The 23375-nt window shown below is 42.8% G+C and overlaps 1 protein-coding gene across 1 annotated transcript in view; it reads right to left on the minus strand.

The window, feature by feature from the left end:
* The window catches only part of tex11 (testis expressed 11), a 168433-nt gene that overhangs the window by 34752 nt on the left and 110306 nt on the right, over positions 1 to 23375 (minus strand). Inside the window, exons 19-22 of the mRNA XM_078212049.1 lie at positions 18687 to 18740; positions 12667 to 12752; positions 9067 to 9153; positions 738 to 808 (exon numbers count right to left, since the gene is read on the minus strand). Of these exons, the coding sequence (XP_078068175.1) occupies positions 738 to 808; positions 9067 to 9153; positions 12667 to 12752; positions 18687 to 18740 (298 nt within the window). The remainder of the gene's footprint in view (positions 1 to 737; positions 809 to 9066; positions 9154 to 12666; positions 12753 to 18686; positions 18741 to 23375) is intronic.

A 23375-nucleotide genomic window follows, 5' to 3' on the forward strand; every position in this document is an offset into this window, starting at 1 on the left:
GGTGGAGAACCACCCTCATGCTTTTTATGTGACGGGTGGCTATCGTAGAGAGCACTGCAGAGTTCATGCAGTGGGAGGAACCGTGTTAAAACCTGCCCAGCTCCCTTGTTTGGGGCAACAGCTACCAGGCTTGATTCCTGTAACTGTTAGTGGAGCCTGGGATAGAATGTCGGCAGAAGCCACAGAGCCTGTCCAACAGGCGGATGGCAAGGTAACCAGAGCAACATTGGTGGGGTTGGGACACAACTTCATTGGAGTGAAGCAGTTCACACCAGTAAAAAAGAGGTGGGAAGGTAGCAAATCGTTTGGTGCTGGGTAGGAATCACATTTTTAACATTGCATTCTATTTTTCCAGCTCACCACACTGATCAATGGGCACGGTGAGCTGGTAGGATCGTTCCCATGGCATGAGTAGGTATCGAATTTATTAATTGACTTGTCAAATCAGAAGATAAGCATCGTGTGGGAGGAGAACAGACTGATCTTGCAGTTTTTTCACCTCCTCTTGCGAACTGCCTTGCACAAAACCTCTGGCACTTGGCTTCTTTTACCCTATCGTCTCACTCTTCTTTTAAAATGGCTCTGCATGGGTGTTTGAAGAAGCACCATGATCACCCATTTTACTGATATCACAATTGCAAACTTTTAAAAGTTTAATTCACTATTCCTCCCAGATTAATCGAAATTCTGTTTGAATAGAACAGCGATAAAATATTAAAAATACTGTTTGTACACACCTGATAAGAAAGGATGAAAAACTCCCTCATTCTGCTGGGGCAGTCCTCACACTGCAGAGCTAAATTCCAGGCTTACAAATATAAAACACATGGATATCATTGGTAATATATATGTTTCTTTAATCTATTTAAAGAATAGCTGATGTTACTGTAATAAAAATAATTGCAACTCATCATTTCATGGATTGGTGATATTTATTGGTATTCCAATCATACCAAATTCATTCAGCCCACATTCTCACCTTTGCAGCAGGTCCAAAACAATTCACTCATTAATGACAGTGCTAATGACTTTAGAACATAGAAAAGCTACAGCACAAACAGGCCCTTCGGCCCACAAGTTGCGCTGAACATGTCCCTGCCTACTAGGCTTACCTATAACCCTCTATCTTACGAACCCCCATGCACTTATCCAAAAGTCTCTTAAAAGACCCTATCGAATCCGCCTCCACCACCACTACCGGCAGCCGATTCCACGCACCCACCACCCTGAGTGAAAAACTTACCCTTAACATCTCCTCTGCACCTACTCCTCAGCACCCTAAACCTGTGACCTCTTGTGGCAACCATTTCAGCCCTGGGTAAAAGCCTCTGAGAATCCACTCTATCAATACCCCTCAACATTTATACACCTCTATCAGGTCACCTCTCATTCTTCGCCTCTCCAAGGAGAAAAGACCTAGCTCTCTCAACCTATCCTCATAAGGCATGCCACCTAATCCAGGCAACATCCTTGTAAATCTCTTCTGCACCCTTTCTATGGTTTCCACATCCTTTCTGTAATGAGGCGACCAGAACTGGGCACAGTACCCCAGGTGGGGTCTGACCAGGGTCCTATACAGCTGCAGCATTATCTCCCGATTTCTAAACTCAATTCCTCTATTGATGAAGGCCAGTATTCCATACACCTTCTTAACCACAGCCTCCACCTGCGACACTGCTTTGAGCGTCCTATGAACCCAGACCCTAAGATCCTTCTGATCTTGCACACTGCCTAGCGTCTTACCCTTAATATTATATTCTTTCATCCTATTCGACCTGCCAAAATGAACCACCACACACTTATCTGGGTTGAAGTCCATCTGCCACTTCTCCGCCCAGTCTTGTATCTTATCTATGTCTCGTTGCAACTGCTGACATCCCTCTACACTATCCACAACCCCACCAACCTTTGTGTCATCAGCAAACTTGCCAACCCATTCTTCCACTTCCTCATCCAGGTCATTTATAAAAATCACAAAGAGCAAGGGTCCCAGAACAGATCCCTGGGGCACTCCACTGGTGACCGACCTCCATGCTGAAAAAGACTCATCTACAACCACTCTTTGCCTTCTGTGGGCAAGCCAGTTCTGAATCCACAAAGCAATACCCCCTTGTATCCCATGCCCCTTCACTTTCTCAATGAGCATTGCATGGGGCACCTTATCAAAACGCCTTGCTGAAATCCATATAAACTACATCTACCGTTCTTCCCTCGTGTATGTGTCTTGTTACATCTTCAAAAAATTCAATTATTCTGCCTTGGATAAAGCCGTGCTGGCTATTTCTGATCATACTATTCCTCTCCAGATGTTCATAAATCCTGCCTCTCAGAATCTTCTCCATCAACTTACCAACCACTGAGGTTAGACTCACTGGTCTATAATTTCCCAGGCTATCTCTTCTCCCTTTCTTGAATAACGGAACCACATCCGCAATCCTCCGGAACCTCTCCCGTCTCCATTGATGACGCAAAGATCATCGCCAGAGGCTCAGCAATCTCTTACCTCGCCTCCCACAGTAACCTGGGGTACATCCCATCCGGTCCCGGCGATTTATCTAACTTGATGCTTTTCAAAAGCTCCAACACATCCTCTTTCCTAATGTCTAAATGCTCAATCTTCTCAGTCCACAGCAAGTCTGCACTGCAACTACCAAGATCCTTTTCCACTGTGAATACTGAAGCAAAGTATTCATTGAGTACCTCTGCCATTTCTACCGGTTCTATACAGACTTTCCCACCGTCACATTTGATAGGTCCTACTCCTTCGCATCTTATCCTCTTGCTCTTGTAGAATGCCTTGGGGTTTTCCTTTATCCTGTCTGCCAAGGCATTCTCATGACCCCTTCTTGCTCTTCTAATTTCCTTCTTAAGTTCCTTCCTACTAGTCGTATACTCTTCTAGATTTCTAACATTACCCAGCTCCCTGAACCTTTTGTAGGCTTTTATTTTCTTCTTGACTAAATTCGTTACAGCTTTCGTGCACCATGGTTCCTGTGACCTACCATAACTCCCGTGTCTCATTGGAACGTTGCTGTGTAGAGCTCCAGACAAATTTTCCTTGAAAATTTGCCACATTTCTTCTGTGCATTTCCCTGAGAAAACCTCCTTCTAATTTATGCCTCTAATTTCCTGCCTAATAGCCTCATAATTGCCCTTACTCCAAATAAACATTTCCCTGGCTTGACTGATCCTATCTTTCTCCAATGCTAATGTAAAGGGGATAGAGTTATGATCACTATCCCCAAAATGCTCTCCCACTGAGAGATCTGACACCTGCCCAGGTTCATTCCCTAATACCAAATCTAGTACAGCCTCTCCTCTTGTAGGCTTATCCACATACTGTGTCAGGAAGCCCTCCTGAACACACCTAACAAACTCCTCCCCATCTAAACCCTATTTTGTAGTCTATTTTGTTACTGAGAGAGAAAGGAATTGTTAATGTATAACTGAGTATTTAATTGGATTTAGATGGGGGACATTAACTGAGGATTCATTCACGCTGTTACAAATATGGAATTATTGTTGACCATTTGTTCTGATTCATTAAAAAAATACATTTTGATTTGATTTTGATGATTTATCCCCATATCTGATTTGTTAATTCATCAATTTGTTCTACAAGTTGCTTAAGAGCATATTATATATATAGGAGCATATTGAAACTGTGGTCGGATTTTTCTGGAACCTCTGCCACGAGTTTCCCAGCGGTGGGAGTAGGGGGGGTGTGCATACTGAAGGTCCATTTCGTTGGGGGGATGGGAGGGGTGAATCCTGCTGTGTGTATATGTTGTGTTGGAGGTGCATATTAGTAATGTGTGACTCGGTATCTAATTGCTTAACTGTATAAAGATTAGGCTACAGTTATTTTATTCATCACCTTGCTATCAAAGAATAGATAATGCAATGCTTTGGCTTAAGACTGTTTGAAAGGTTAAGATAACATGGGTTAAAAATAAATAACTACAATTTGACAATAACCAGACGTGCCTGGGGGTACAAAGTTGAACTGTGCAGCAGCTGAGGTGTGTAATAACATGATTTCAAGGCTAAACTTGTTATTTTTGATAAACCCATTTTCAGCATTCAGATGTTGCCACCAATATGATTCAATACTGAACAAAATTTAAAATATCGAAATAATAATGATCTTTTGTGGCATTGGGATTAGTTTTGAACTGCAGAACTAAAGTAGTAGACGTTTTTTTTTTACAAGTGGCTCACGGAACGATCATTCACCAAATTTTATACGTTTCTTGATCTCTACTGTTGCTGGTGGTCACAAGGCCAGGTAACGGTGGCTTTAATTTTGTAGGCATCAATCCATAGAATGCCTACGACGCAGGAGGCCATTCAGCACATTGAGCCTGCACTGACTCTCCAAAAGACCATCTTACCCAGGCCCAGTACCTCACTCTATCCCCTTAACCTCACACATTTACCATGCTAATCCACCTAACCTACGCATCTTTGGACACTAAGGGGCAATTTACCAGGCCAATCAACCTAACATACATATCTTTGGATTGTAGGAGGAAACCGGAGCATCCAGAGGAAACCCAAGCATATATGGTGAGAACGCGCAAACTCCAGACAGTCATCCAAGGCTAGAATCGAATCTGGATCCCTTGTCCTGTGAGGCAGCAGTGCTAGCCGCTGTGCTATCCTGCCACCTGTGTGCAGGATGGTTTAATTCATCTGTTTTTTAATGTTACTTAAGTAAACTGCTTACTTTGCAGATCATGCTTTAACATTTAACACTGGATTAGCATTCTGGAATCTAATTATAGTGCTAAGTAGACCTGCAAGCTAGTTGTTTGACAGCCATTTGGCAAGAAATTGTCGGAGGCGACCACTGAAGTAAGAACTTTTCTTGAAAAAAATATATTAAACACTAAACATATCAAAAGGAAATCAAAGGACACATTCAAGTATGCTTCAAGGTGAATACGTTTTTTTAAGATAATAAATAATTGAAAACATTCTTTGTGCATCTAAGACAAATGCCTTCAGCTCATTCATAATTAATACAATGCACCTGAATTTTGTACCAGTTTACGTAAGCCAAACACTGAGTTTGCAAGGTAACCTTTTTCTACCGTGGCTCCACTGCTTAAGTGGAGGCCGTCAACAACTGGGACTAGAGTTAATTTAGAGCACTTGAGGGGCCATTTTAATATTGGTCACAATGATGAAATAATTTTGGCAGCTGAGACTTTGGAAGAGATACTACACACCCAGCATCACTTTTAGGCAATTTCAGAGTAGTGGGAGGCTGCCAAAACAGATCCAGGCCCAATATATACAAAGTTCTCCTTTTTTGACAATAGAAATTCCATCAACTGTTGCATATGCAGTCCCAGACCAATAATACATCTTGAATGTTATGTTATGGGATCTCTTGCTCATTTTTCCACAGAAGTGTTTTTGGAAGAAACACTACATTTAAATGTGTGTGTTTAAAATACTGTATTCTGCCAAGCTTTTTTAAAAAAAGTTGAGTAGATCATGTCAGGGGCGGCACGGTAGCACAGTGGTTAGCACTGCTGCTTCACAGCTCCAGGGTCCCGGGTTCGATTCCCGGCTCGGGTCACTGTCTGTGTGGAGTTTGCACATTCTCCTCATGTCTGCGTGGGTTTCCTCCGGGTGCTCCGGTTTCCTCCCACAGTCCAAAGATGTGCGGGTTAGGTTGATTGGCCAGGTTAAAAATTGCCCCTTAGAGTCCTGAGATGCGTAGGTTAGAGGGATTAGCAAGTAAATATGTGGGGGTAGGGCTTGGGTGGGATTGTGGTCGGTGCAGACTCGATGGGCCGAATGGCCTCCTTCCGCACTGTAGGGTTTCTATGATTTCTATGTCAAAATTGAGGACAACAATTACTATTGCACCAAGGAATGAGTTCCAGAGGACATAATATCATAGAATCATAGGGTGCAGAAGAGGCCCTTCAGCCCGAGTCCATACTGACACATCAGAAACATCTGAACTCCCACCTATTCCCATCTGCCAGCACTGGGCCCATAGCCTTGAATGTTATGATGTGCCAAACGCTCATCCAGATACCTTTTAAAGGATGTAAGGCAACCCACCTCAACCCCCTCTCAGGCAATGCATTCCAAACCGTCACCATCCTCTGGGTAAAAATGTTTTTCCTCACATTTCCCCCCTAAACTTCCTGCCCCTCACCTTGAACCTATATTCCTTCGTGACTGACCCTTCAACTAAAGGGAACAGCTACTCCTTATCCACTCTGTCCATGTCTCTCATAATCTTGTACACCTTGATCAGGTTGCCCCTCAGTCTTGTCTGCTCCAACGAAAACAACCCAAGCCAACACAACTTCTCTACACAAATTCTCTTCATAACCGGTGCGGCACGTTAGCACAGTGGTTAGCACTGCTGCTTCACAGCTCCAGGGACCTGGGCTTGATTCCCGGCTTGGGTCACTGTCTGTGTGGAGTTTGCACATTCTCCTCGTGTCTGCGTGGGTTTCCTCCGGGTGCTCCGGTTTCCTCCCAGTCCAAAGATGTGCGGGTTAGGTTGATTGGCCATGCTAAAATTGCCCCTTAGTGTCCTGAGATGCTTAGGTTAGAGGGATTAGTGGGTAAAATATGTAGGGATATGGGGGTAGGGCCTGGGTGGGATTGTGGTCGGTGCAGACTCGATGGGCCGAATGGCCTCTTTCTGTACTGTAGAGTTTCTATGATGATTTCTATGATGAACTTAAATGTTCCATCCCAGGCAGCATCCTGGTGAATCTTCTTTGCACCCCCTCCAGTGCAATCACATCTTTCCTATAATGAGGCAACCAGAACTGCAAACAGTACTCCAGTTTGGCCTCACCAAAGTTCTATACAACTCCAACATGATTTCCCTGCTTTTGTAATCTATGCCTTGATTGATAAAAGGCAAGTGTCCCATAACCAAAAGAGAAAATACTGGAAAATCTCAGCAGGTCTGGTAGTATCTGTGAGAGAAAAGAGCTGATGTTTCGAGTCCTGACAACCCTTTGTCAAAGCTAAAAGGCATAGAAGATGGCAGATAATTACACTGCCGGGTGAGGGAGTGAAAAATGAGTTATAGTCACAGAAACCAGGGAAACCAGCTAACAGTTGTCCACAGAGAGAATAAAGGGTATGAATGGCCAACGGCAGAGAAGCATGGGTGGGGTGGGAGGGGAAGGGGAGGAAAATGGAGGGTACAGAGGTAAGATTTAGAAAAGGAGAAGTAAAGGGGGAGATTGGAACAAATGCAATGGAGGTGAAGGAGCTGAGAGAAAGGAATGGAGTCCTTACAGGATGTAGGGTGTGAAGAGCTGTAGTCCAGATAGCTGAGGGAGTCAGTGGGCTTGTAGTGGATATTGGTAGATAGTGTATTGCTGGAAATGGAGACAGAAAGGTCAAGGAAGGGAAGTGTCTGAGATGGGCCAAGTGAAGGCAATGAAGGGGTGGAAACTGGAAGCGAAGTTGATGAATTTTTCGAAGTCTGGACGAGAGCATGAAATGGCACCAAAATAGTCATCGATGTATCGGGAAAGGATTTGTGGGAGGGGACCTGGGTAGGCTTGGAACAAGGAATGTTCCACATACCCCATAAAAAGACAAGCGTGGCTAGGACCCATGCGGGTACCCATTGCTACTCCTTTGATTTGGAGAAAGTGAAAGGAGAAGTTGTTGAGAGATAAAACGAGTTCAGCCAGGCAGAGGAGAGTGGTGGTGGATGGGAATTGTTCAGGTCTCTTTTCAAGAAAGAAGTGAAGAGCTCTCATGCCGTCCCATATGCCTTTTTCACCACCCTACTAATATGCCCTTCCACTTTCAAAGATCTGTGGACAAACACAGCAAGGTCCCTTTGTTCCAAAGAACTTCCTAGCATCCTACCACTCATTGAGTTCTTTCTGGTCAAATTATTCCTTCCAAAGTATATCACCGCACACTTTTCAGGGTTAAATTCCATTTGCCACTTATCTGCCCATTTGACTATTCTGTCTATATCTTCTTGTAGGCAATCACCCGTCCAATCTTTGTGTCATCCACAAACTTAAGATAAAGTAATTCTACTTTTGAGTCCTTGTGGGCATGTTAATCCTCTTCATTGGATTTTCCTGGCTAGGCTGGCACCGAGAGTCATAGAGGTTTACAGCATGGAAACAGGTCCTTCGGCCCAACTTGTCCATGCCGGCCTTTTTAAAAAAAATCTCTAAGCTAGTCCCAATTGCCCGCATTTGGCCCATAACCCTCTATACCCATCTTACCCATGTAACTGTCTAAATGCTTTTTAAAAGACAAAATTATAACCGCCTCTACTACTACCTCTGGCTGTTTGTTCCAGACACTCACCACCCTCTCTGTGAAAAAATTGCCCCTTTGGACACTTTTGTATCTCTCGCCTCTCACCTTAAACCGATGCCCTCTAGTTTTAGATTCCCCTACCTTTGGGGAAAGATATTGACTATCTAGCTGATCTGTGCCCCTCATTATTTTATAGACCTCTATAAGATCACCCCTCAGTCTCCTACGCTCCAGAGAAAAAAGTCCCAGTCTATCCAGCCTCTTCTTATAACTCAAACCACCAAGTCCCGGTAGCATCCTAGTCGAAATCACTATTGCCAGTTAAAATTTAATCATGGTCTGCATTATGTCAATGGACTCCGAATTTGAATATGCATGAAATTTCTTGCCTGCTTGATTGAGGGGCTATACACTGTCTGAAACATGTCCGTGGGGAGCAAACACAGGAAGTGGTGAATTTGGCCATCTGTTGTGTATACATCCAGTCTGGTTTTCCTTTTTGTTGCTCAGCTGATATTGAATTTCACCTCCTTTCTTGTTTAATACATCTAGCACAATAAATAAGCACTTGTACTACATACATGATGGAAAACGAGTGACCAGAATTACAAAGAATGCAAATATTTAATTGCTCAAATAGCAATTGAAATCTTAGAAACTCTACAGCACAGAATTGGTGAAAAAGTTCTGAAATTTTTCAGGTCTTATAGGTAATGATGTTTCCCTAGTATTTGAAGGTACATGTTTATCACTTAGTATTCAATAATAATGTTCTTTTACCTATTTTTCGAAACCAATTTGCTTCATTACTTTTCAGTTCAACACTCATCTTTCCTTCAGCCAGCTGAACTATTAGTTTCTTATGAGCTGGAAGAAAAAGCACAAGTATTTTAATACAGCAAAGTCACTGTTAACAATTGTAGACCGGAAAGAGTATGACATTCTAATGTTTATAACACATAAGCTTTTTACATCAGCATGAAATTTGTTTGCAACTATTTTTGATCGCTCAAGTGAAATGTGTGATAATTCCAAAATTTATCACAAATATGCTTTATTCATAAAATTGTAAAAGTATATTCCAAAACTTTTCAAACTAAATATTATAGAAATTGCAAAAAAAAATTAACTTTTCCCCATACACCAAACTGCACTCGGAATGCCTCTGTACAATTGTGATATACGCAATATTTATAATATACATTCCAGGTCAAGCATCCAGCTCAATGGCAATAGTCTACACATAACATCCTGGAGGCCTTGCAAGAAAAGAAAATGGTGGGTCCTGTTGGACGGTTCCCTGAGGAGACAGTTAAGGTCATGTGGCAGAAGATTTCATTGCGAGAACTTTTAAACAAGCACCAAGACATAGCATGGCTGGTGGTAAAAAGGGTGTTCCCTGTCAAATTCTTCATTCTCACTGATATCACAGTATTACTGCCACTGGCCTTGAAGTGAGTGTGGTGGGGAAGAAATTGTCCTCCACCTCCCTCAGGAAAAGATGCAATGTTCTTCGTTGAGGTTCATCCCGAGCAGATCCATGACTCAGGACTCTAGGATCTATGGGCTATTCCCAGGGATATAAATCGAGACAAACATCAACTGCTGCTGAAGAACCATCAACCAGTAAAAGGTGCTCTCAATTTGCCCAAATTCTGCTGGTCTTCCTGCGCAGAGAGTTTTTTCCAGATGTTGCAGACTAGCACATTCCAAGGTCCAGAGTTACTTGCTGAGGGATGTCCAATGTGCAGCCGCTGCAAAGGTGCAATAGGGAAAGGCTTTTCAGCCATAGTACACCACTGGGCAAGAAACAGTGATTGTCACATAAAATACCTTAAAAATATTAAAAACTGCAAATTTTGAATTACCTCCATCCAAAATCCCAACTGCAAATACACCAATAATTCATTACAGCAAAAGATCACATGAACCATAAGCTAGAAATAAAGGCTTACAAATTTAGCAATGGTCACCTATCTAATAAATAAGTTTTAAAGGATTGCTCAATTTCAATGTAATCCCACAAAGTGACCAGATTCTCAGTCCCACCAAGATCTAATATGACATGACATCGCAACTTGCACAATTATCTGCTTTAAGAATATGCCAGATAACACTGTGGATGGAAAGAAAAGGCTTGCTTGGTTTTTATGACTTGTAATATAAGACACCCTGGGCTGTACATGCTTGCACAAAAACAGATCAAGCAACAGGAGACATTGTCACAAGCAGATCAAGGAGTAAAAAAAATATAGCAAACATTTAAATTTTAGCTGACCAGAGGTATAGGACAGAAACAAAATATCTGCCTATTGTGAAGCAACTAAAAAAATGTGAAGATTATTTATTTAGCTCTTTCCTGTGGAACCCTAGGTGGCTAGCTAAAAGGTTCAAGTGGCAAAGACTCAAATCAGATCTATTCATCCTCAGCAAACTGTGCAAAACAAGGGAAGAAAAAAAAGCCAAAAAACATGAGGTATTTAGCTATGTAACAATGTAACAAAGGTCCAGGTGTCTGTCATACACAGAAACTCATTGATGTGTTAAACAGTTTCTGAACTCAGCTACTGCAAAATTACAAATGTGGAATATTTAGCTTGCCTGATATGGAATGCACGCTTTGCTTGAGGTGCATACCTCATTTGCCTACATTGGATTAGCGTCTACACTTCAAAGTACTTAATTGCTAAATATCACTTTGCAAAATTCTCAGGGACCAGGTGAGCACAACTCCAGTTTCAAACATATATGAATCAGTGTGCACCAGCCAAACAAAGGTATCTTTTATTGTTGATACTGTCGTAAGGCAGCTGAACGAGAATCATTAGCAAGCAACTGGGAAACATTTTGACCTATTTATACCATCCTGAATCTATAGAGGAAGCTTGGGCAACATACGAGCTGCTCCATCATTAATGGTGAGGCAGGACTGCAGTTGCAACACAGTAACTGGTCTGAGTACGCATAGGGGAACGAACCTTAGCTGAGCTCAATTTGCCTTCCAATGTACATGCTGCACCTGCATGGAACCTTTTGGATTTCATGTGTATTGACAAGGTCTTTAAATAAAATAAAAATACAAGACGTTTTGAATAAAATGAAGTTTAAGAAATTAGTTAAATGGGGATAAGAGTACAGCTGTATGGTTTTTGATATGTTAATTAGCTGAGCAGCAGGGAAACAAAGATTTATTTAAACGAAGGGAGGAGAAATAAGAGTATAGAATTGTGGGCGGCACAGTGGCTAGCACTGCTGCCTCACAGCGTCAGGAACCCGGCTTTAATTCCCGGCTTGGGGCATTGTCTATGCGGAGTCTGCATGCTCTCCCCGTGTCTATGGGTTTCCTCCCGGTGCCCTGGCTTCCCCTCACAGTCCGAAAGATGTGCTGCTTAGGTGCATTGGCCATGCTAAATTCTGCCTCAGTGTACCAGAACAGGAGTGTGGCAACTATGGAACTTTCACAGTAACTTTATCACAGAGCATTGGGCCGGGAGATTCAAGCGGAGGCCATTTCCTGGGCTTCCCGCTGGTTGCCATGGCCTCCATGAGTCTCCAGGCACCGAATTTCCGACGTGGAGCTGTATAATTTTTGATAATTCTAATTTTATTGTTATTTACATATGATTAGTGGGCCCGGGACTGAAATCTCCCGGTCAGCTAGCCTCTCCACCGCACCTCGCCACCCCCCCCCCCCCCCGCCTCCAAAGGAGTGTTTCACTCCAGCGGGGTTTACTTCAGCTCCCCACTTGCTGGGAGCTGGAGGTCCAACCCCACTGGAGTGGAGGGGGGGGCAATCAAGGTCCCTCAAGCGGTCAGGGGTGAGCCCACTGGGCATTGCCAGCCTGGCCCCTTGGCACTGCCCACCTGGGAGGGTGGGAGGTTGGGACTGCCAGAGGGTGGGGGAATTGGAACTTGCAGGTGGGTACGATCTCTATGTTGACAGATCGGCACATTTGCAGAGGCTCGCTCAGCATTATGCTGCTGGCCTCTCCAATGGGAATAGGCCCCGCCCACAGACTTTTTGCGTGAATCACGCTAGTGCATTCTGCTTTGCAGAGTGTGGAAGATTCATTTCGAAAATCCCGCTGAAAAAACCAGTGGGATTTATTCCATTTTTACACGAAGCTGACACGTCGAATTCTTTTTTAAGAATGAAGCCCCCCCCCACCTGTATAACAAATAGATTCTTTCAAAAATAAATATTCCTTAATTTCAAAATTTTACAACTCTCTAAAACAAATGAACTAAACGTTGTAGCTGAGAAATATGCAAATTAAACACTGATAAACCAAAGCAAAAATGCACAACTGTTGGCAAGGAAATTTATCTGTCCTTTAGAAATATACTGGCCGATTTTAACCACGAAGTGGTTCACTTTGCCTGTAAAATAGTAATGGAACTCAGCATATTGTGTTGTCTTCACCTGATAATCCTGCATTAATAATTTAAATACTTTAGTAAGGTATCTGAAATAGATGAGAAGTGACAACACAGTTGCTGAATAATAAATCCACTTATTCAACCTACCAGTCTTTAAATATGATAAAAGAGAGTCCAGTCGCTCATGTCTGTCAAAAGAAAGACATTTATATTTAGATATTGACACTACATAATTTTTAGAAAGTATGGTTTATGCCTCAAGCATAAGCAACACTTTGTAATTTTAGTTACACTGTCCTAATCAGGAATGTTCAATATTGTCGAGTAACAGGGCCAGAACTATATACAACTCATATGTGACTTTCATATGATTAAATTGCATTTAAGTCAGGCAACATTATGATTTGCACATTATTAAAATAATTACTCATTTAAAAATGTACTTCACAACCCTCTCCAGATTTGTTTTCAGCTTCCAGATTCTGGGAACCCATCTGAGAACTTATAAATGTCTAGACTTTACTTCCAATGTTTCCTAATTCTAAAACGGCCATAATTTTTTCAGATTCTGAGACCTTTCTTGCCCAACCAATGATCTCTTCCAATGATCCCCGGCGCCTAAACTTGTCACTATATTCTACATTGTCCTTGGAACCCTGGGACCCTTCTCCTCAGTGCTGCCGTATCTGGGACCCACCCTCAAAGTACAGCTATCCCCAAAGCAATCATCACAGTCCCACAACCAGCATTCCCTTTCACCGTCTTCCCTTGTTGGCATCGTTATCCGTGATAATACAGCACAATAGTCCGGTTCTTATAACACCTGTCTTACCATGAATGATACTATGGGAGATCTGCCAATAAGTTTAAGAACTTTCTATTTACAATGAAATATATCCAAGTGTAAGGGTATGAATACATATGTTTAAATTACAACAGTTTATGACATATTGTGGCACCTATACAGGTCAAATAAATAGTTCATTTCACATTGCAAGTGGGTTTTTTTAATATGTAGAACTAATATACTATTTTTAAAACTGAAAATAGCAGAAGATTATATTAAAATAAAAGGTGGCGAATATCGCTTGAAAAAGGAAACACAACTCAAGCTATGACAAGAGTGGACCAATACAATGGGGGAGGGGGAAGGAGGAGCAGAAGATACATACCCTGTACCTAAGAAATGTTAACACGTTGCAATATTTTCTACAATTGTTGAACTACTACAGAAAATTTGTTTTAAGTATGGCAACCATTTTAAGACAATTGCATAAACTCTTGTGCCAGCAGTGTTCAGTGTCGGATCAAAGCAGTTCACGTTTTCATGCAAGCTAAAGAAATGTTGCTCAAATCTGAGGTTCTTTCGCATTTTAATCCTACCCTACCCCTACACCCTTAAGGAGTTCGAGCAGTGATATCCCACATCATGTTGTTGTGTGAAGTATCATCCATTTCTTTTGCATCTCAAGCACTGAGCAAGGTTGAACGTAACTTTAGGGATTATGCTTGGAGTTTGGAGATTAACAGTAGCGATTATGTCTGGAGTAAAAAAAATCCATCAACTCCTGTACTAAACAAAGTTTACACTGCTGATGTATCATCCTTTAAATGCCATTTTTGGATCACACACGTAAATTCTGCCACTGTCATCATATAGAATTCAGAGATAGGCATTGCTATTGTCTGCACATACCTATGGGCGGCACGGTAGCACTGCTGCTTCACAGCTCCAGGGACCTGGGTTCGATTCCCGGCTTGGGTCACTGTCTGTGTGGAGTTTGCACATTCTCCTCGTGTCTGCGTGGGTTTCCTCCGGGTGCTCCAGTTTCCTCCCACAGTCCAAAGATGCGCGGGTTAGGTTGATTGGCCATGCTAAAATTGTCCCCGAGTGTCTTGAGATGGGTAGGTTAGAGGGATTAGCGGGTAAATATGGAGGGATATGGGGGTAGGGCCTGGGTGGGATTGTATCGGTGTAGACTCGATGGGCCGAATGGCCTCTTTCTACACTGTAGGGTTTCTATGATTTCTATACCATCAAGAATCAACAATCAAGTCTACCTTGTAATGTGGAAGGACTACCAAGATTATCACTACCAAGTAGTTTGTCAAACTACTCGAGCAGAACTATCTTCTATTTTGAACAGAAAGACAATACAGCTGTCACTTTTGGGCAAGTGAGGAAGTGCACTCAGAATGATCCAATGCTCTAAGAAGTGATGGAAATGTACCAAGGAAATACCTCAGTCAACAGCTGACTTGAAACCATATTCGAGAACATTGGAGCTGTCAGTGTAGTCATGCTGTCTTCTTTGAGGGCTCAGAGTGTCTTGAAAGGCCTATTGAGAGCCTAGGAGAAGTTTTTAGTAGGTTTGGATTCCCTGAACAATTGGTAAGCGGCAACGGACCTTAATTTGTCACCCAAGAATTCAGAGTTTCTTGAAAGAGAAGGGTATTCAATATATATTAGATCTGCATCACTCCATCTTGCTATGAACGGATTAGCAGAATATTTTGTCCAAACCATGAAACATACATTGACAACAACCAGGAACAAGGTTCACTGGTCAAATATCTTAACCAGTTCCTACTAATGTATAGGGACACCACTCACTCTGTAACCAGAAGCTTTCCTGCATTATTAATGATGAAGACACAACTACGTTTGGCATTCGACTTGTCGAAACCTCCAAAAACAAAATAAACCATACAAGAACAGATAGAATGGCAAGGAATTACTCCGCAGGAGACAAATAGGTTCCTGGCACGATCCTTGTACAGACTGGACCTATAACCAGACGTTATATCATCTGCAGGAGGCATGAGGCTGTTGGCAGGGAGAACTGATTCGCTGGAAATGGATGCTGCTGAAAATCCGGGTTCAACTGTACAACATCCTGACCTAAAACTTCCTGCAAACCTGACACTAACAGACAATGCTGAGGAAAGCAATACCTCACCTGTAGACAAAACAGAGCCTACTGCTATAGTTACAACAGCAACGCTGGACTAACCTATCATTGTTGACATTCAAAGAACAAAGAACAAAGAACAATACAGCACAGGAACAGGCCCTTCGGCCCTCCAAGCCCGCGCCGCTCCCCGGTCCAGGATTGAATCCTGAATCCAGGATCCCCGCCCAATTTTCCAGCCTATCTACATACCAATATCCTATCCACCGAGCTGTCCCTCACAGCTACGATGCTTTGTTCATTACAACCTATTAACTCACCCCCACCCCCCCCATTCCAGACCATGTGATCTCCAGGGAGAGGCGAAAACCCAGAGTGAAAAACCCCAGGGCCAATATGGGGAAAAAAAATCTGGGAAATTCCTCTCTGACCCTCTGAGGCGATCGAAACGAGTCCAGGAGATCACAATGGCCCTGATCGGAAAATGCTTCCCAACCCTAGTCATTTCCACTTCCACGAACACCATCTGAATTCCCTGCCCCCGAGCCAGGTTCCCAACTATCCGCAGTCTCGCTCTGTACTGGCACCAGCAAGATGATCATAGAATGAAGCCTTGAAACGAGAAACAAGGAACAATTAGCCCGCGCCGCTCCCTGGTCCAAACTAGACCACTCTTTTGTATCCCTCCATTCCCACTCCGTTCATATAGCTGTCTAGATAAGTCTTAAACGTTCCCAGTGTGTCCGCCTCCACCACCTTGCCCGGCAACACATTCCAGGCCCCCACGACCCTCTGTGTGAAGTATGTCCTTCTGATATCTGTTAAACCTCCCTCCCTTCACCTTGAACCTATGACCCCTCGTGAACGTCACCACCGACCCGGGGAAAAGCTTCCCACCGTTCACCCTATCTATGCCTTTCATAATTTTATACACCTCTATTAAGTCTCCCCTCATCCTCCGTCTTTCCAAGGAGAACAACCCCAGTTTCCCCAATCTCTCCTCATAACTAAGCCCCTCCATACCAGGCAACATCCTGGTAAACCTCCTCTGTACTCTCTCCAAAGCCTCCACGTCCTTCTGGTAGTGTGGCGACCAGAACTGGACGCAGTATTCCAAATGCGGCCGAACCAACGTTCTATACATCTGCAACATCAGACCCCAACTCTTATACTCTATGCCCCGTCCTATAAAGGCAAGCATGCCATATGCCTTCTTCACCACCTTCTCCACCTGGGACGTCACCTTCAAAGATCTGTGGACCTGCACACCCAGGTCCCTCTGCGTCTCTACACCCTTTATGGTTCTTCCATTTATCGTGTAGCTCCTCCCTACATTATTCCCACCAAAATGCATCACTTCGCATTTATCAGGATTGAACTCCATCTGCCATTTCCTTGCCCAAATTTCCAGCCTATCTATATCCTTCTGTAGCCTCTGACAATGTTCCTCACTATCTGCAAGTCCTGCCAGTTTTGTGTCGTCCGCAAACTTACTGATCACCCCAGTTACTCCTTCTTCCAGATCATTTATATAAATCACAAACAGCAGAGGTCCCAATACAGAGCCCTGCGGTACACCACTAGTCACAGGCCTCCAGCCGGAAAAAGACCCTTCCACTACCACCCTCTGTCTTCTATGACCAAGCCAGTTCTCCACCCATCTAGCCACCTCCCCCTTTATCCCATGGGATCCAACCTTTTTCACTAGCCTACCATGAGGGACTTTGTCAAACGCTTTACTAAAGTCCATATAGACAACATCCACGGCCCTTCCTTCGTCAACCATTTTGGTCACTTCTTCAAAAAACACCACCAGGTTAGTGAGGCATGACCTCCCTCTCACAAAACCATGTTGACTATCGTTAATGAGTTTATTCCTTTCTAAATGCGCATACATCCTATCTTTAAGCATTCATGCAAAGATGAGTTACAACCAAAGCAAAGAAGATCCACCGTTTCAAGAGCAGCGACGTCCAGGCCTTCTGACTTAATGAATATTGTTTATTGATGATGTTGCACTTGTTTGAATTTGTTGTTTTCAATTTAAAAGGGGCGGAAATGTTATGTATTAATTTTGATTCTTGGTAGCTGCACTAAGCATTGTGTATTAATATACCTATGTATTCACCATGTGACATCACAGGTCACTAATGTGGAAATACAGCAGAGTGGAGAAGCAGCCATTTGGTGAATACCTTGTAAATAAAAATCCACCATTTTTAACCCTCCATGCTTCTTCATGTCAATTTTCCAACATACAACACTTCCCACTTCCTTACACAAATGGCTTTGTAAATGATGGGCAAGGGTTTCTACCATAACTCAGTTGGTAGTATATTTGCGTCTGTGTTAAAACATTCAACACTTAAGCCCCACTCTAAGGGCAGGATTTTCGGGGCGGGGGGGGGGGGGGGGGGGGGGGGGGGGGTTTGGAAGGAGTACATCCTGGCCTAAGACTTTAACATAAAAATCCAAGGTTGATGCTCCACACACTGCTGAGGGGGTGCTGCACTGTAAAAGTGGCATCTTTTGAATGAGACATTACATTGGCAGCTCATGTTGGGAAAGATATGATGATATTATTTTGAAGGAGAGCGAGGGAGTTATCCCAGGTATTCTGGAAAATGTTTCCTCCTCAATCAACATCCCAAAAAACATATCATCTGGTCATTATTGCATTGATGTTGTGGGAGTTTGCTGTGCATATTTGCTGCTGCATTTTTACATTACAGCAGTGACTATATTTCAAACAGTATTTACCTGGCTGTAAAGCACTTTGAGACCAACGGCCATGAAAAATGCATGTTCTTTTTCGAGGCTTCAGGTGGAAATACCGCTACAGCAAAGCTTGCAAAGGAGCTGGGCAAATTGGACAGCTGGTTCCAGATTCCTGTGTTTCACTATGCATGTGTGGATGGTGGAAGTTTCTATCCCGTTTACTCCACTTCAATAGTGAGTTAATAGTTCCATCATTATTGCTACTGCAAATCAAATCCCGGAAGTAGTATTCCCACCTATCACAGTAAAACTACAACCGCCTTTAATATAATAGCTAGAGAAGATGCGACTGCAACAGATACAACCAGAATATAAGTGTAGTGTAGTTACCTTGTTTCTTTATCATCTGTGTCTGTAATAGATGGTACAAGACGAATTAAACATCTATTTAAAATAAAAGGAGATCAAATATAATACGTGGAATTACTTCAGAATTTCTGCAGATAAGGACTTGTTAAATAATTTAAATTCAAGTGTATAATGCATTCAATTCTTAACATTTTCAAAAGCCCTCCAGTCCTTTCAGTGTCAAATATCCAAATTTTAATGGCAAAACCACTTAAGAATTAAAGGTTAAAGTAGATTTCTTAATCATTTTTGGTCTAAGGACAAAAATGCCTAGATATTGTTAAAATCAAAACATCTTTTTGAAGCCCAAGATAAAAAAAAATTAAAATTAAACTATAATAATTCAATAACAAGTGTAGTTAAAGTAAAAAGACGTTTTGCTGGAGTATTGTGTGCAGTTCTGGAATCTGCATTATAGGAGGGATGTGATAGCATTGGAAATGGTGCAGAGAGGAGATTTACAGAATGTTTCTTGGGCTGGTGGTCTTTTGTTATGAAGAGAGATTGGATAGAATGGGGTTGTTTTCAATGGAGCAGAGGAGACTGAGGGGAGACATGATTGAGATGTATAAAATTATGAGGGGCATAGGTAAAGCAGACAGGAAGAAACATTTCCCCTTGATGGAGGGATCAATGACCAGGTGGCATAGATTTAAGTAAGGGGCAGGAGGTTTAGAGGGGGTGCGAGAAAAAACCTTTTCACCCGGAGACTGGTGAAAGTCTGGAACTCACTACCTGAAAGGGGGGTGGAGGCAGAGAGCCTCACAACATTTAAGAATTATTTAAATGTGTACTTGTGATGCCGAGGCATGTAAGGCCAAGTTCTGGAAAATGCGATTAGAATAGTTGGTGGTTTGTTTTTGACCAGCACAGACGCAATGGGTTGAAGGGCCTTTTTTGTGCTGTAGAATTCTGATTCTAATTGTCCATGACTTTGGTGAGACCTCACCTGGGGTACTTTGCACAGTTTTGGTCTCTGTATCTGAGAAAGGATATATTCTACTTCAAGGCTGTTCAACAAAGGTTCACTGGATTACTCCTTGAGGTGAGAGGGTTGGGGAGGCGATGGCCTAGTGGTATTATTGCTCGACTATTAACCCAGAAACTCAACTAATGTTCTGGAAACCCGGGTTTGGATCCCGCCATGGCAGCTGGTGGAATTTGAATTCAATAAAAAATATCTGGAATTAAGTATCTACTGACGGCCATGAAACCATTGTCGATTGTCGGAAAAACCTATCTGACTCACTAATGTCCATTAGGGAAGGAAATCTGCTATCCTTACCTGGTCTGGCCTGCATGTGACTCGAGCCACAGCAGTGTGGTTGACTCTCAACTGCTCTTCCAAAGGCAACTAGGGATGGGCAATAAATGCTGACCATCCAGCGAAGCCCATGTCCCATGGATGAATAAAAAAAAGCGAAGAGAGGGTAAATAAACTGGGCCCATATTCTCTGAATTTAGAAGAATGAGAGGTAGTCTCATTGAAACATACAAGATTCTGAAGAAGTTTAACAGGGTAGACACTGGTAAGTTGTTTCTCCTGGCTGGGAAATCTAGAGCATACCGTACAGCTTCAGGATATAAATCAATAATTTAGGATTGAAACAACAAGAAATTCTTCACTCAAGAGGGTTGAGTGAAGAGGGTTGAGCGGGAAAATCAGTACGGAACCAGTAGAAATGGCAGAGGTGCTTAATGAGTATTTTGCCTCGGTTTTCACAGAGGAGAAGGACATGGGTGGATGTACTGTGGGCTTGCGGTGGACTGAAAAGATTGAGGATGTGGACTTTAAGAGGTTGTGCTGGAATCTTTGAATGGCATCAGGATAGATAAGTCGCCAGATCCGGATGGGATGTACCCCAGGTTACTGTGGGAGACGAGGGAAGAGATTGCAGACCCTCTGGCGATGATCTTTGCGTCGTCGATGGAGACGGGAAAGGTGCCGGAGGATTGTGGATGTGGTTCCTATTTTCAAGAAGGGGAATAGGGATAGTCCAGGAAATTACCGACCGGTGAGTCTAACCTCAGTAGTTGGTAATCTGATGGAGAAGATCCTGAGGGACAAGATTTATGAGCATTTAGAGAGGTTTAGTATGCTCAAAAATACTCAGCATGGATTTGTCAAAGGCAGATCGTGCCTTACGAGCCTGGTGGAGTTCTTCGAAAATGTGACTAAACACATTGACGAAGGGAAAGCGGTAGATGTGGTTTATATGGATTTTAGCAAAGCGTTCAATAAGGTCCCCCATGCAAGGCTTCTAGAAAAAGTGAGAGGGCATGGGATCCAAGGGGCTGCTGCCCTGTGGATCCAGAACTGGCTTGCCCAAAGGAGGCTGAGAGTGTGTATAGATGTGTCTTTTTCTAAATGGAGGTCAGTCACCAGTGGTGTGCCCCAAGGATCTGTTCTGGGACCCTTGCTGTTTGTCATTTTCATAAATGACCTAGATGAGGAAGTGGAGGGATGGGTTGGTAAGTTTGCCAACGACACAAAGGTTGGTGGGGTTGTGGATAGTCTGGAGGGATGTCAGAAGTTACAGAGGGACATAGATAGGATGCAAGACTGGGCAGAGAAGTGGCAGATGGACTTCAACCCAGATAAATGCGTAGTGGTCCATTTTGGCAGGTCAAATGGGATGAAGGAGTACAATATCAAGGGAAAGATTCTTGGGGTCCGGGTCCATAGGACTCTAAAATCGGCCTCGCAGGTGGAGGAGGTGGTTAAGAAGGCTTACGGTGTGCTGGCCTTTATCAATCGAGGGATTGAGTTTAGGAGTTCAGGGATAATGATGCAGCTATATAAGACCCTCGTTAGACCCCACTTGGAGTACTGTGCTCAGTTCTGGTCGCCTCATTACAGGAAGCATGTGGATAAGATTGAAAGGGTGCAGAGGCGATTTACAAGGATGTTGCCTGGATTGAGTGGCATGCCTTATGAGGATAGGCTGAGAGAGCTCGGTCTTATCTCCTTGGAGAGACATAGGATGAGAGGAGACCTAATAGAGGTATATAAGATGTTGAGAGGCATAGATCAAGTGGACTCTCAGAGGCTTTTTCCCAGGGTGGAAATGGCTGCTACGAGAGGACACAGGTTTAAGGTGCTGGGGTGTAGGTACAGGGGAAATGTTAGGGGGAAGTTTTTCATAGAGGGTGGTGGGTGAGTGGAATCGGCTGCCGTCAGTGGTGGTGGAGGCAAACTCAATAGGGTCTTTTAAGAGACTCCTGGATGAGTACATGGGACTTAATAGGATGGAGGGTTATAGGTAGGCCTAAAAGGTAGGGATATGTTTGGCACAACTTGTGGGGCCAAAGGGCCTGTTTTGTGCTGTAGTTTTCTATGTTTCTATTCATTGCAATTGCCTACTCTGAATGGTCTGTTATTGAGTATGTTCAAGACTGAGTTCTACAGATTTTTGATTTCTCTGGGAATTGAGGAATATGGTTTCAGGGAAGGAAGGCTAGCTGAGGTAGAAGATCAGCCAAAATCATATTGAAAAGAGCAAGCTCAAAGGCCCAAATACTCAACTATTGCTATTATTTTTTTGTGTATTAATTCAATAAGATCATGGCTAATCTCGTCTCTCAACTTCATCTTCCCTTGCACCTAAAAATTCATTGACTTTTGTCTTGGATAAAGTCAATAATTGAGCATCATCAGCTCTTTCAAAAGATTCACAATCCTTTGGGTGAAGAAACTTCTCTGCATATCAGTACTAATTGACAAATGTCTTTTTCTGAAACTGGAACAGTATGTTCTGCATTCCCCAGTTGGGGGAACACTCAGCACCTATTCTAGAATTATATATAACCCATCTTTCAGTTGGATAACCTCCCATTCTTTGCAACTCCAGGGAATATTAGACCATGTTACTCAATGTTTCCTCAAAGGACAATCTCCTCATCTCAGAACCAGCCTATGAACTTTTGCTACACTCCCTCTAGGCCAGCATGTTCTTCTTTGGATAAGGAGATCAAAGCCAGTGAGGCCTCACTAACACCCTGTTATGATTGTGGCAAACCTTGTGTTTTCATACTTCAATTCCTTTGTAACAAAAACAATAATTTGTCTTTAATGCCTCTTGTCCCTGCATGTACCTTTGTGATTTAGTACAAAGATATCCAAGTTTCCCCAGAATGCAAGCTAGCATTCAAAATATTCTTCCTACCTAAGTGGATATTTCACACATTACCGCACTGCATACTATCTGCCATGTCCTTGCCCACTCACCCAACCTGTCTACATTGCTCTGCAACCTCTTCAATTCATGTTCACAGCTTACTTTCTCAGTTAACCTTGTAATGTCTGCAAAGAGGACTATACTTAGTCCTCTCATCTAAGTCATTAACGTAGTGTATAAATAGCTGAGGCCCAAGTAGAGGTCCTCCTCGTACAAAATATGTCCCATTTATTCCTGCTTTGCTTTCTGTCCATTAAACAAACCTCAATCCATGTTAATATTTTACCTTAATCCCAAAAGTCTTAGTCTTGTGTAATAATCTCATGTGTAGCATCGTATTGAATGTTTTGAAATTCCAAATACACCACTTCCATTCGTTCACCTGTATACATTTTACTCATGACGTCCCCACAAAACTCTCACCAGATCAATCTAACATGATTTCCCATTGATAAAGAAGGTGCCATATCAAAGTAAATAAGAAAACAGCTCC

Source organism: Mustelus asterias, chromosome 4, assembly GCF_964213995.1.
Source record: "Mustelus asterias chromosome 4, sMusAst1.hap1.1, whole genome shotgun sequence".
Classification (NCBI taxonomy): domain Eukaryota; kingdom Metazoa; phylum Chordata; class Chondrichthyes; order Carcharhiniformes; family Triakidae; genus Mustelus; species Mustelus asterias.